Below are 14,127 nucleotides of genomic sequence, written 5' to 3'. Positions count from 1 at the left end.
TTATTCATCTTTCAAATGGAAATAGTATTAGGACTTGCCTTGAGAGATATCATAAATATTAAAGAAAGTTGTCTGATATGAAGTGCTGGGTACAGTGTTTGATATTTTATACTATCTCAATAATAATACGTTATTACATTATGATGATCATCATAGTTATTCTTGTTATTTGTGTTTTTTATGTTAACTGGAGCTTCTTTAATTCTCAAGAGTGTCTGACATTATTCTTGATATTTCTCCATACATAATCAATATAACACAAATTCCAAAGAAATGTATTGTATGGGGAAATGATCCTGAATTTCCAAAAATTTGAACAATAAAACTAAAACATTGCATATCTCAGCAAAGCAAACAGTTATTTCTGATATGACACCAACGGTGAGTCTATTCATCTATATTTTCCAAGGTTCAGAATATTCTTCAGGGCCAATTTGACATCCTTATTCCGCAAACTGTAGATCAAAGGATTCAGCATGGGCACAATGCAGGTATAAAACACAGAGGACACTTTCCCTTGGTCCATGGGGCTCACAGATGATGGCTGCAGGTACATGAATGCTGCAGATCCATAGAAAACAGCAACGGCCAAGATGTGGGAACTGCAAGTGCTGAAGGCTTTGGACCTGCTCTCAGTGGAGTGGATGTGGAAGATTTTATAGAGGATGAAGATATAGGAAATAAGAATAGTCAAGGCAGGAATCAGGACGTTGAAAGAACTGCAGACTAGAGCCAATAACTCATTGAAATAGATGCTAGAACAGGATAGCTCCATGAGTGGAAAAACATCACAGAAATAATGGTTAATCACATTGGCCTTGCAGAAATAGAGTCTCAACATAAAGCAAGTATGGAATGTCGATTGAATGATGCACAAGATATAAACTGCTGCTGTGAGCTGGAAGCACCAATAATAAGACATGATGGCATTATAAAGCAAGGGGTTACAGATGGCAACATAGCGGTCATATGCCATTTCAGCCAACATATAGCTCTCTGAAATAATAAAAAGAAGAAAGAAATATAGCTGAGTCATGCATTCAGGATAGGAGATGATGTTTTTCTCTGTCACAAAGTTCATCAGCATTTTGGGGGTAATGACGGTGGACTGACAGAGATCAATAAGGGATAAGTTGCTGAGGAAATAGTACATAGGTGTATGTAGGTGAGAACTGAGCCCAACCAGTGTGATAATGCCCAGATTCCCCACCACTGTGACCACATAGATTCCTAGGAAGAGGAGGAAAAGGGGCAGCTGGAGTCGTGGCTGTTCTGTGAGCCCAGTGAGGATGAACTCAGTCACTGAGGAGTGATTTCCTGGGTCCATTTTCTTCTTAGTAGGTTCTAAGTTTAAAAAACAAACAAACAAAGAAAATGAGTATATCTGTGTGTGTGTGTGTGTGTGTGTGTGTGTGTGAGAGAGAGAGAGAGAGGTTTATGCATGTGTGTATGTTTGTGTGTGTGTGAGAGAGAGGCAGAGAGTAATTCTGCAGAGATCATTCTTTATTTTTCAGCAGAGGACACACATAATCTAGGGAATTCTCCAGTATATCCTGCTACTCTAGGACAAACAATTAATTTTGTTGAACTAGAATAGAAATTATAAACATCAAGAACTTTACAATTAAGAAATTGCATAAAGTTTAAGAGAAACAACAATTTATGGATTTTTTTATAACAAGTATTTTTTTTTAAAGTCAGTCAACACGAACATTTCTAGTATTATTTCTGAGTACTCTTCCTTCCTCCAAGTTTCTATGTTTATATATTAATTTCATGCTTGTTGAATGGCATAGTATTTTTATTTCATTTATAATAAGTAATAGTTGTATATGGTATCTATAATTAATACAGAGAGGATTCATAAGTCTGTGCAAAGTAGTTATATTAGTTGGGGTTGTCTTCTTTAGTAACTTCTCAACTGAAAATATCTGAAATGTGATGACCAGTATCATTTCACCTGAGATCTGATGCTTTAATGTCCCAGCTTCCTTCTCCCTGGACTTTGACTCCAGAGGGCATAAATGAAACTGCTTGACAGACATCATGCTTATACTTTTTCCACCCCAGGAACCATTCTTCTTATAATTTGGATAATCTTAGGGGTGAGAGTATAATGGCCTAAATATAAGTCACATACTCCACCACTGTGACTAGGGCATTAATGTACCAAGATTGATCTGTGAAATTTGGACTTTATGATTTAAATGGTGGAGGTAAGAAAATGATTTTATTCTCCAAGTCATAAAATGCCTTTGAACACAAATGCTAGGTGTTTGATATGCCAAACTTTTTAAAGTATAATCATGCATTTTACATGTGCTAGCAATAGAATTCGGAGAAGGCAATGGCAACCCACTCCAGTGCTCTTGCCTGGGAAGTCCTATGGACAGAGGAACCTGGTGGGCTACAGTCCATGGGGTCGGGAAAAGTCGGACACGACTGAGTGACTTCACTTTCACTTTTCACTTTCATGCATTGGAGAAGGAAATGGCAACCCACTCCAGTATTCTTGCCTGGAGAATCCCAGGGATGGGAGCCTAGTGGAGTGCCATCTATGGGGTCACACAGAGTCGGACACGACTGACGTGACTTAGCAGCAGCATCAGCAATAGAATTCAAAGATGGGAGAGATGTGGATTCATAAAGTACATGCAAAATAAAATAAGTGATTTTAATATCAATTCAATACTAGTCAACAGTGTGATGTCTTTTTTAAAGACCAATGTATCTTTAGTCAAGATTTGTAAAGGAGATGAGTAGGTTCTAGAAAATAAAAATTTATATTCTTAACACTCAAGTAATATTTGGCTATTGTGTTCAGTTTGAAGTGAAATACTGTGTGTGATATAGGTAAAGCTGCACAGTTTCACAAATATCATCTAGAAATCGGTTATTTTAAGATGGCTAAAACAACTAAGGATATTTTTTTCTAGCAAGGCAAAAATTCATGTGGCACAGGAAAGTTATCTCAATGTTCATCATATGGCAGTGGGAGGTACTGAACTTATTGTATACATACAAGAGATTGAGTAAAATTAACTGCTTCAAACCATGGGAAGAAATATTTGAGTTTCACAGCAAAGACAAACATCCCTATCACCAGACACACCCGAGCTGACAGTCATAAAAGTTGGAAAAAGACTGAATAACCATACAGATTATTCTTTAAGGACAAATCTAATGGGTAGTTGGATTAGGTGTACTTCTATTATCTTCATTCTAATGGATCCTGATTATGAATCCTATTATTACCCCATTTCCTGTGTGATCTTGAGATAACATGTCTACTTTCCAACTCTCTGAAAAACAGAAACACTAAAATCTACCTCCTGTGTAAATTCACAATACTGATTCCTATGAGATGTTTAGCACAGCCCCATACCCTTGGAAAGACCCTGATACTGTCATTGTTATTTTAATTTTATTCTATTGAGTTGCTTTCCATTTTATCTTTTGTTTTAGTGTCATTTTCATTCCTAGTGTCATTTTCATTTCCCTTTCATTGGAGAAGGAAATGGCAGCCCACTCCAGTATTCTTGCCTGGAGAGTACTGTGGACGGAAGAGCCTGGTGGGCTCCTGTCCATAGGGTCGCACAGAGTCAGACACGACTGAAGCGACTTAGCATGCATCATTCCTACGATGATGGCTGGGATTTTTTTTTTTTTTTTTCCTTAAGACATTTTCTTGTTCCTCCTTTCTACCTAAATATATAAAATGATACTGAAATTTGAAATTTTTACTCAGTATTAACTCCTAAATATTTTCCAAGGTCTCCAAATAAAGTTTGAATAAATTTCTGTAATTCTATGATTTATATCACCTAACAACAAAATCTTTTATTTTTATGTCCCACCAGGTATCACATGATTTAACTATTACACAAAACAGCATTTGGTAGAATCTTTTTTTTTTTGACTCATATATCTTTATCTTCTCTCACACATTCCCAGTGTATCTGATGAAATTTATTCAATAGTTAGTGTCCTTAAGTTAAAGGCTTTAATAATGGAAACCCCAGGTAATAAGACCATTTTCTATGTGCTGAGGAATACCTTTCTCATGTTTACATTTAGCACATGCTTGATTCTGCATCAGTTATTATGAGTTACTTATTGGCTTTTCTTCTATACTAGACTGTAAACTCAATATAGTGCTTGGCACAATGCTTTATATACAAGTATCAATAAATATGATTTTTTAATAAAATTATCGAAAGGATTGTAGTAATAAGTTAACATAGACTCCAACACAAGTGAACGAAGCTCTCACACTGCCTGAGTGGAGGTGAGCAAACAAAGAAATACTGGCCATAACTTTCTCCAGCAGGGACAGAGAGATGATAAGGGAACCTTTGCTCCTCATGGAGTGTGAATATTAGAGTGAGGACAGATAGAGACAGAAAAATAGCTACTTGCATCTATTAATGCACCATGAGGGAGCTAGAATAGAAGATCTAACTTTTTAAAGTCCAGGACTGGGATTCAAATACATCCCTCTTGCTCCCCAGCACGCCAGTGCTGTGTATTCTTCTTCTCTATTTCTCTGAAGGGAAAAATGGTTCTGGTGATGCTGGTGGATAGTTCTGAGTACTAACCTTGCAGGACTTCTTGTTGTTGTAGTGTCATAACCTAGAAGATACTGTTGTAATAATTTTGAGTCAATGATCCTGACTTCTGTTGAAGTCAATGGTCCTTGCAAAGGTTGGTTGATATGAATGGTGATTAATACTCTGAGTACAGATGCTAAGAATCAGATGAGGAACAGATAATGCTAATGATCTCCCATTAGGATCATATCCCACAAGTATCAACTCTTGGGATAAGTTACAATTAGCAATTCCCTTTTCTTCCTTTGACTCTCAAATGTTTAATAGTGTCATATAATTGTAATTTATTATTTTTTGTTAGACTATAGGTTGGAAGCAAGGCTGTGATAGATCTTATTAGAACTCTGGTGAACTTCATGTCAAGCTATATAAAAATTCAAAATTTTAGGAAATATTTAAGACCTGCATTAAAGGAACTTTCTAAAGTGATTTCACACAAGAGATAAAGAAAAAACTGAAAAAAATCTTTGTGTGCAATAGTTGAATGATTTTTTTCTCATTGACCTATATTTAACTATATTTAGATAACATGATATATTTATTAAACAGTAGTACTTGAAATATTTTAACATGCAGGCTGCAGGAAGGTTTCACCTGGTTACTTTCATTACCCATGAAAAGTCCCTAACAAGTAGAATAAGTTAATGACACTATCTAATTCTATAAATAAAAGAAATATTGAGGAATAATATAGAGATCTGTCAATGTGAAAAAATTTGCTTAAAATATAGAGTAATAAAAAAAAATCACATTCTGGTTTAAGGCGGCAATCTAGGAAGATCCACAACTCAGATTGCAACAGTATAACTCATATTTTTTAAAAATCTTTAAACTAAATTCATTGAACTGTAATTTACATGGATAAAATTCTACATACTAAGAATTTTCTCAATGTCAATATAGGTGAAGTTTTTTTCCAATCTAGGTATGGGAAACCATAGTATTTTAGACTGGAGGGGTCAAGTTCCAGGTACCACTGTATCTCCAGATTTGCTGTGTTGACCCATCAGATAACAAATATACATATTATTTTTTAATGCATATATGCTGTATGCTTGATAACCAAGAGTTTTGCTTCAAGTATTTTGGGTTTTTGACTTTATTTAATGACTTAAGAAATCAGGTGTTCACAAGTTATCTTACCTGCACTCGGGTTTGATACAGAAGTTACTCAAGTTCGTGCTTCTAAAAATTTGTATAGAAATAATTTAGGATGTCATCAGTTTTATTGCAGATTTTTTTTTTAATTTTTAAATTTATTTTAATTGGAGGCTAATTACTTTACAATATTGTACTTGTTCTGCCACACATCCACATGAATCCGCCACTGGTTCATGTTGCTCCCCATCCTGAACCCCCCTCCCACCACCCTCCCCGTACCATCCCTCTGGGTCATCCCAGTGCACCAGCCCCAAGGATCCTGTATCGAACCTGGACTGGTGATTCGTTTCTTATATTACTATACATGTTTCCATGCCAATCCCCCAAATCATCCCACCCTCTCCCTCTCCCACAGAGCCCAAAAGACTGTTCTATATTTTTGAAGAACTCTTCAAACATAAATTTAATTGATTTTAACTGTTAGAAGTCATATGTAGATAATTGGAGAAAGTAATGAAAAAAGACAGGATGAAATATATATGGCTTCCCATAAATATTTTTTAAAAGAAAATAAGAAAATTGTCAAGGTGTTTCTAGTGGCAGGAACTATCTTATGTCCTGCATATATGGCAATGAAATACATGAATGGGGATAATCTTCATGAACATTACAGTATGTTTTGGACAATAAGCACGCAAGTACACACCCAAAACAATAAATGGCATAGTAGGAGGCATACAGGTTTGAGCAATGTTACAAAGTATGAAGGAGATCTTAACTCAGATTGTAAGCTCTGGTAAGGATTTTGAAGTAAGAGAACCATATATCCATACAATATAATAAGCAAAGACTAGCTCTAAAATATCATGTTCATGTTATGTCTGATCACAAAAATATTCTTCTGTCAAGTATTTTCATCAGGAAAACATTGACATCTTTATACCTGAGGCTGTTGATCAGGGGATTAAGCATGGGCAAAACAATAGTATAAAACACAGAGGACATTTTCCCTTGGTCCATGGATCTCACAGGTGATGGTTTCAGGCACATGAATGCTGTAGACCCATAGAAAACAGCAACATCTGAGATGTGGAAGCTGCATGTGCTCAAGTCTTTGGATCTGCCCTCCGTGGAATCAATGTGGATGCTGCTGGAAATGATGAAGATGTAGGAGCTGAAAATGATCAGGATGGAGACAAAGATGTTAAGTACAGCAAAACATAGAACCAGTAATTCATTGAGATAGGTGCTAGAGCAGGAGAGCTTGAGGAAGGGAAGAAGATCATAGCAACAATGGTTGAGTGCAGTTCAACTCTGTTCAGTTGCTCAGTCATGTCTAACTCTTTGTGACCCCATAGATGGGGGCAGGCCAGTTTTCCATGTCCAAAACCAACTCCAGCATCTTACTCAAAGTCATGTCCATCGACTTGGTGATGCGATTCAAAAATCTCATACTCTGTCATCCCCTTCTTCTGAATTCAATCTTTACCAGCATCAGGGTCTTTTCCAATGAGTCACTTCTTCACATCAGGTGGCCAAAGTATTGGAATTTCAGCTTCAGCAACAGTCCTTCCAATGAATATTCAGGTCTGATTTCCTTTAGGATGGACTGATTGGATCTCCTTGCAGTCCAAGGGACTCTCAAGAGTCTTATCCAACACCACAGTTCAAAAGCATCAATTCTTTGGCCTTCAGCCTTCTTTATAGCCCAACTCTCACATCCATGAATGACTATGGAAAAACCATAGCTTTGACTAGACAGACATTTGTTGGCAAAGCAATGTCTCTGCTTTTTAGTATGCTTTCTAGGTTGGTCACAGCTTTTCTTCCATAGAGCAAGAGACTTTTAATGTCATGGCTGCAGTCACCATCTGCAGTGACTTTCGAGCCCCAAAAAGTAAAGTCTGTCACTGTTTCCCCATCTATTTTCCATGAAGTGATAGGGCCAGAGGCCATTATCTTAGTTTTCTGATTGTTGAGCTGTAAGCCAACATTTTCACTCTCCTCTTTTACTTTCATCAAGAGGCTCTTTAGTTCTTCGCTTTCCACCATAAGGATGGTGTCTTCTGCATATCTGAGGTTATTGATATTTCCCCCAGCAAACTTGTTTCCAACTTGTGCTTCATTCAGCCCAGCATTTCTCTTGATGTACTCTGCATATAAGTGAAATAAGCAGGCTGACAATATACAGTCTTGATGTACTCCTTCTCCTATTTGGAACCAGTCTGTTGTTCCATGTCCAGTTCTCACTGTTGCTTCCTGACCTGCATATAGGTTTGTCAAGAGGCAGGTCAGGTGGTCTGGTATTCCCATCTCTTTCAGAATTTTCCACAGTTTTTTGTGATCCACACAGTCAAAGGCTTTGGCATAGTCAATAAAGCAGAAATAGATGTTTTTCTGGAACTCCCTTGCTTTTTCAATAATCCAACAGATATTTATCAGTTTGATCTCTGGTTCCTCTGACTTTTCTAAATCCAACTTGAACATCTGGAAGTTCATGGTTGACATACTGTTGAAACCTGGCTTGGAGAATTTTGAGCATTACTTTACTAGTGTGTTAGACAAGTCCAGTTGTTTGGTAGTTAGAGCATTCTTTAGCATGTGTGATACTATTAACATTTAAAACTGTGTCACTTCCCTATTAAAAAAAATTAGCAGCTCCCTTCACACACACACAAAAAGTAAATAAATAAAAATTGATGTCTCGCAGCGATCCACACGTGATTCATGAACTGTCTGCTATCTATTTTGCTGCTGCTGCTGCTTTTCTAGTCTGGTAGAATGATCATTTCATGTGAAGTATGATCTGTCTTTTTCTGGATCTACATAGGCTTTTCTTGTCTAGTGGTCTAGTGGGACCATTTCCTGTCACTTATCTATGTTTTATTTAGGAGCCTAAGCCCTAGTAATTCAAGGATTTTCCATCAGAACTCTTATTATCTGTCCTCTGTTAATCCATTTGTGCTTGTTGGGAAAAGCACTGGACTAGGAATCTTGCCTATGACAGGAGTTGTGATTGTAACCATCTCCCTTCCTTGATACCCCAGGCTTCCCAGGTGGCTCTAGGGGTAAAGCATCCCCCTGCCAATGCAGGAGATAGAGGTGTGGGTTTGGGAAGATCCTTTGAAGTAGGAAATGGCATTCCACCACACTATTCTCACCTGGAAAATTCCATCAGGAGAGGAGCCTGGTGGGCTACAGTCCATTGGGCTGCAAAGAGTTGGACACGACTGAGCAAATAAGACTGATGAAAATTAAGTCAAATGATAAATATGAGTGTTCTTTGAAAATGATTATCTGCTATTGAATTAGTTTTTAATGAAATACAAGGAGGTAAAGTTATATTATGTGGTTCCCTTGTGGCTCAGCAGTAAAGAATCCACTTGCAAATGCAGGAGTCATGCATCTTCCACTGCATTGGGACGATCCTTTGGGAAGATCCTTAGAGAAGGAAATAGAAACCCACTCCAGTATTCCCACTTGGAAAATCCCATAGACAGAAAAGCCTGGCAGGCTACAATCCATGGGGTTGGAAAGAGTTGGATAGAATTTAGTGAGTAAAAAGCAACAAAGTTATATTATGTATTTGTCCAATATTTGGATACTATAAGTAAATACTGCAACTTGTTATATTAGGTGAATAGACAGCACACTATTTAAAGGACATTGATATGGCAATAATGAATAGGATGGTTTGAATTAGGAAAAGACAGAAAACAACTGAGCATTTATAATAATATGAGAATTTATAATTATAAGATATTTAAGACCTACAATCAAAAAGCAATAGTATGAGGGAAAAGAAGAGATGTTTTAAAGAGAACATAACATGAAATGGCAACTATATAAATTATGGCACAAAAGAGCATTAACATATATCAAGGCTGTATATCATCACCCTGCTTATTTAATTTATGTGCAAAGTACATCATGCAAAATGCTAGGCTGGATGAAGCACAAGCTGGAATCAAGATTGCCAAGATCACTGAAGGTGGCGACTGCAACCATGAAATTAAAAGATGCTTGCTCCTTGGAAGAAAAGCTATGCCCAACCTAGAAAGCATATTAAAAAGTAGAGATATTACTTTGCCAACATTGTCAAACTATGTTTTTTCCAGTAGTCATGTATGGGTGTGAGAGTTGGAGTATAAAGAAAGCTGAGCGCTGAAGAATTGAAGCTTTTGAACTTTGGTGTTGGAGAAGACTCTTGAGAGTCCCTTGACTGCAAGGGGATCAAACCAGTCAATCCTAAAGGAAATCATTGTTGGATATTCATTGGAAGGAATGATGCTGAAACTGAAGCACGAATACTTTGGACACCTGATGCAAAGAACTGACTCCTTAGAACAGACTCTGATGCTGGGTAAGATTGAAGGCAGCAGGAGAAAGGGATGACAGAGGATGAGATGGTTGGATGGCATCACCGACTCAATGGACATGAGTTTGAGCAAGCTCCAGGAGTTTGAGCAAGCTCCAGGAGTTGGTGATGGACAGGGAAGCCTGGTGTGCTGCAGTCCATGGGGTTGCAAAGAGTCAGACACAACTGAGAGACTGAACTGAACATGAATACACAATTCAATAAAGTATGGAACAGAAGAGCATTAACAACATGAAAGTGATATAATTCAGCAGGATTTTTTTCTTTTATGAACAGCTGCTTCATAAATAGTTATAGTGTTATTGGTATAAAGATAAGACAATGTTGTTTGGGCTGCTTTTATAAATATTTACATTTCAATTATAATTTGAATCTCTTTAATGACTGTCTACTGTGAAACCCTGCAATAAATCTCCATCCTTGCAATTGTTGCTTTGACCAATACTGTTTGAAAGATTTTGATTATTTTCATTTTATCAAAGGAAATAAAAGTGAAAATAGCATAGAAGATATCTAGAGAAAAGAAACACAGTCTTATAGGAAAGTGATGATGCTTGACATATAGAAGGGAATTCTCAGGGGGGCATTGGACCTATTCACTATCTTCTTGTGCAAAAGTATCACTTATGTTTTCTCTATCATTTATTATGTTTGGGACCATGGCAAATACACAAATTAAATAACCTTCCATTTATTCTTTTCAAAGGAAAATAATACTAGAATTTGTCCTGAAGGAATATAGTAAATAAAGATATCCATTTAAAGTACTGGGCATAGTGCTTTATATTTCATAAATCTTGATAATATGCATTACTGTGATTTTCACCATAATCATCATAAGCATTGTTGTTCTTCCTAGATATATTATTATTAAAAAATAAAAGTAAGCTCCTTTAATATTCAAGATTTTTAAAAAATTCTATTATTGTATTTTTGCTTATATAATCATTGTAATGTATGTTCAAAGAAGTAGCCAGGAGAATTTTGGAGATGAGTTATACAGAGAAGTATCAGTAAATTTCCAAAAATTTGAACAATATATCTAACACACTGCATAGTTCAGCAAACCAAATGACTTCTATGACATCATGCTATTGATTCTATTCATATACATTTTCCTCTTTCCAGAATTTTCTTCAGGACAAATTTGACATCCTTATTCCACAGACTGTAAATCAGAGGATTTAGCATGGGAACAATGCAGGTATAAAACACAGAGGACACTTTTCCTTGATCCATGGAACTCACAGATGATGGCTTCAGGTATATGAATGCTGCAGATCCAAAGAAAACAGCAACAGCTAAGATGTGAGAGCTGCAGGTGCTGAAGGCTTTGGACCTGCCCTCAGGGGAGTGATTTGGAGGATGCTGGAGAGGATGAAGAGGTAGCATGTAAGGATGATTAAGTCAGGAGTCAGGATGTTAAATGCACTCAAGACTAGAACCAATAATTCATTGACATAGATGCTAGAACAGGATAGCTCCAAGAGTGGAAAGAGATCACAGAAATAATGGTTAACCACATTGTTCTCACAGAAAAGGAGTCTCAACACAAATCCTTTATGGATCGTGGATCCAATGATGGCCAAAATATAAACTCCCACTGTGAGGCAGAGGCAGATGTGGTAAGACATGATAACATTTTAAAGCAAGGGATTGCAGATGGCAACATAGCGATCATATGCTATTGCAGCCAACATGTGACACTCTGAAATAGCTAAAATGCAGAAGAAGTAGAGCTGAATAATGCATTCAGAGTAAGAAATGATGTTCTGCTTTGTCATAAAGTTCACCAGCATTTTGGGGGTAATGACAGTGGGCTGACAGAAGTCAATAAAGGACAAATTGCTGAGGAAATAGTACATGGGGGTGTGCAGGTGAGAACTGAGCCCTATCAGTGTAATCATGTCCAGGTTCTCCACCACCATGACCACATAGATTCCTAGGAAGAGGAGGAAAAGTGACAGCTGGAGTTGTGGCTATTCTGTGACCTCAGAGAGGATGAACTCAGTCACTGAAGAGTGACTTCTAGGGTCCATTATCCTAAGCATAAAAAGAGTAGATGAGTGTACTTTTGTGTTCCTCTATGTGTGTATGTACATGTTTATGTGTGAGGAAGAGTAATTCTGGGGAGATCATTAATTTATTCCTCATCAGAAGAAGTTCATAATGTGCTTTATTCCACCTGAGATCTGCTGCTTTAGTGCTCACCTTCTTCCAGCCTGGATCATGATCCAGTAGTTTAGAAACACAACTGCTTAGCAGGCATCATATTTATATCTCAACAGATTTTCCAAGTCCCAGGAAAACCCTGCTCCTATTTCTAATTTGAATACTCTAAGGGAACATAATGGGATGGCATATATTTAAGTCATATATTCCACCCCTGTGACCCTGGGAGCAGTGCACTAAGAATGGTATAGGCAATTTGAGCTTCATGGTTGAAGTACTGGAGGTCAAATAATTATTCATATTTCTAAAATATAATAATGTTTTTTGAAGACAAACTAAGGGTCATTTATGATGTGCTTATTTATTTATTTATTTTATTATTATTATTTTACTTTACAATATTGTATTGGTTTTGCCATACATCAACATGCATCCGCCACGGGTGTACACGTGTACACCATGGGGTCGCAAAGAGTCGACACGACTGAGCGACTTCACTTTCACTTTCTTACTTGCTGTGTGACCTGGGGATAATCCCTTCTATTCTCCAGCTCTCTGAAAAACAAAACTTAAATATCTGCTTTGTTTGAAAACTAAATTAAATGCTGCCTACTTGTTTCTTAGCACAGTTCCTGGTTCTTGGTAATAGGGAGAACAAGATGGCAGAGGAGTAGGTGGATGTGGAGTACTTCTCTCTCCACAGATACATCAGGAATATGACTTCAGACAGAGTGTATGCAGAACACCAGGTGAGAGCTGACAGGAGTACTTGACCAGTGGTAAATAACATATAGAATTATGCAAAACTTGGTAGGATGAAGAAACTAGGAAGAAAAACAACAGTGTTAGTAGGACTGGATCTGCCCTCTGCAGGTGGGGGAACTGAAGCAGGGGTCTGATCCCCACATTGGGGCAACTGTCTGAGTCAGAGGAGAAACATTTAAGGCTGAGAGTGAAACAGCTGATCTGTGGCAGCCTAAATGGAGACAGTCCTTGTTGTAGCCATACATACCCGAGATGGGGACACAGGTCCCCTAGAAGGTGAAGAAGCTGGGAGCTGGAGTTTAGGAACTGGGGAAATATCCCAGGGCAAAGGCTGCTGTTGACTGTGGAGAAATGGATCGAGGGGATATGACGGAAGATATTGTGCTGGGAAATGCCTGTGGAGGAAAGCCAAGCAGCCATGGAAGCAAGGCCATACTGCTGAGTCATGTGTAGAGGGTGAAGCCATCACCATAACCTCTCTATCCCCACAGGCCAGCATCCACAGGTGAAAAATAGAGAGGCTGGCTCATTATACCCCTGAGGCACTGAACTACAAGAGTAGGACCCCACCCAGAGTGCTTCTTTAAGTGCCTGACAGGCTGAACAACAGAGAAAGACCCAGGCAATGAAGGCCTCTAAGTGCCTGAAGGGCAGAGCTACAGAGAAAGACTGGCCAAAGAGGCCTTCTGATCGCCAGCTACCAGAGGCTTTAAAAAAGGCTCTCATAGGGCCAGAACTCCTGAATCAGAGACTGTCCATGTCCCTGCACACTTGGCACCACCACGGTCCCTGCAAGCCAAGCAGCTGTACCACATTCATGCCCAACCCTCACTGGGGCAGAGTTGCCACAGGCAAAAAATGTCTCGTCTATGCATGGAGGTCACATCAGCCATGTCCAACTCTCTGCGACCCTGAGGACTGTGACCTGTCAGGCTTCTCTGTTGTGGGGGTGGGGGAGGTTCTCCAGGCAAGAATACTGGAGCATATTGGCCAATACTGGTTTCCATGCCCTTCTAGACCACTATATTTCCTGCTGCCCTAGCCACCAACTCCCCTGAGTACCTGATGCTGCCAGAACCCCTGAAACCCAAGCAGCTGCAC

At 38.3% G+C, this 14,127-nt stretch overlaps 1 protein-coding gene and 1 pseudogene across 1 annotated transcript; both read right to left on the bottom strand.

The window, feature by feature from the left end:
* Positions 1-391: 391 nt before the first annotated feature.
* Positions 392-1,327, bottom strand: LOC104980730 (olfactory receptor 8G2-like). Its single transcript, XM_010829508.1, has one exon. It carries the CDS (start codon positions 1,325-1,327, stop codon positions 392-394), a length of 936 nt encoding a protein of 311 aa, XP_010827810.1.
* A 9,866-nt stretch (positions 1,328-11,193) lies between these two features.
* Positions 11,194-12,128, bottom strand: LOC104980729 (annotated as a pseudogene).
* Between the last annotated feature and the right edge of the window lie 1,999 nt (positions 12,129-14,127).

The sequence above is a fragment of the Bison bison genome, unplaced genomic scaffold (assembly GCF_000754665.1).
Source record: "Bison bison bison isolate TAMUID 2011002044 unplaced genomic scaffold, Bison_UMD1.0 scf7180017864506, whole genome shotgun sequence".
Classification (NCBI taxonomy): domain Eukaryota; kingdom Metazoa; phylum Chordata; class Mammalia; order Artiodactyla; family Bovidae; genus Bison; species Bison bison.
The sequence above is the reverse complement of the archived record's forward strand: the minus strand, read 5'-3'. Positions and strand labels throughout refer to the sequence as shown.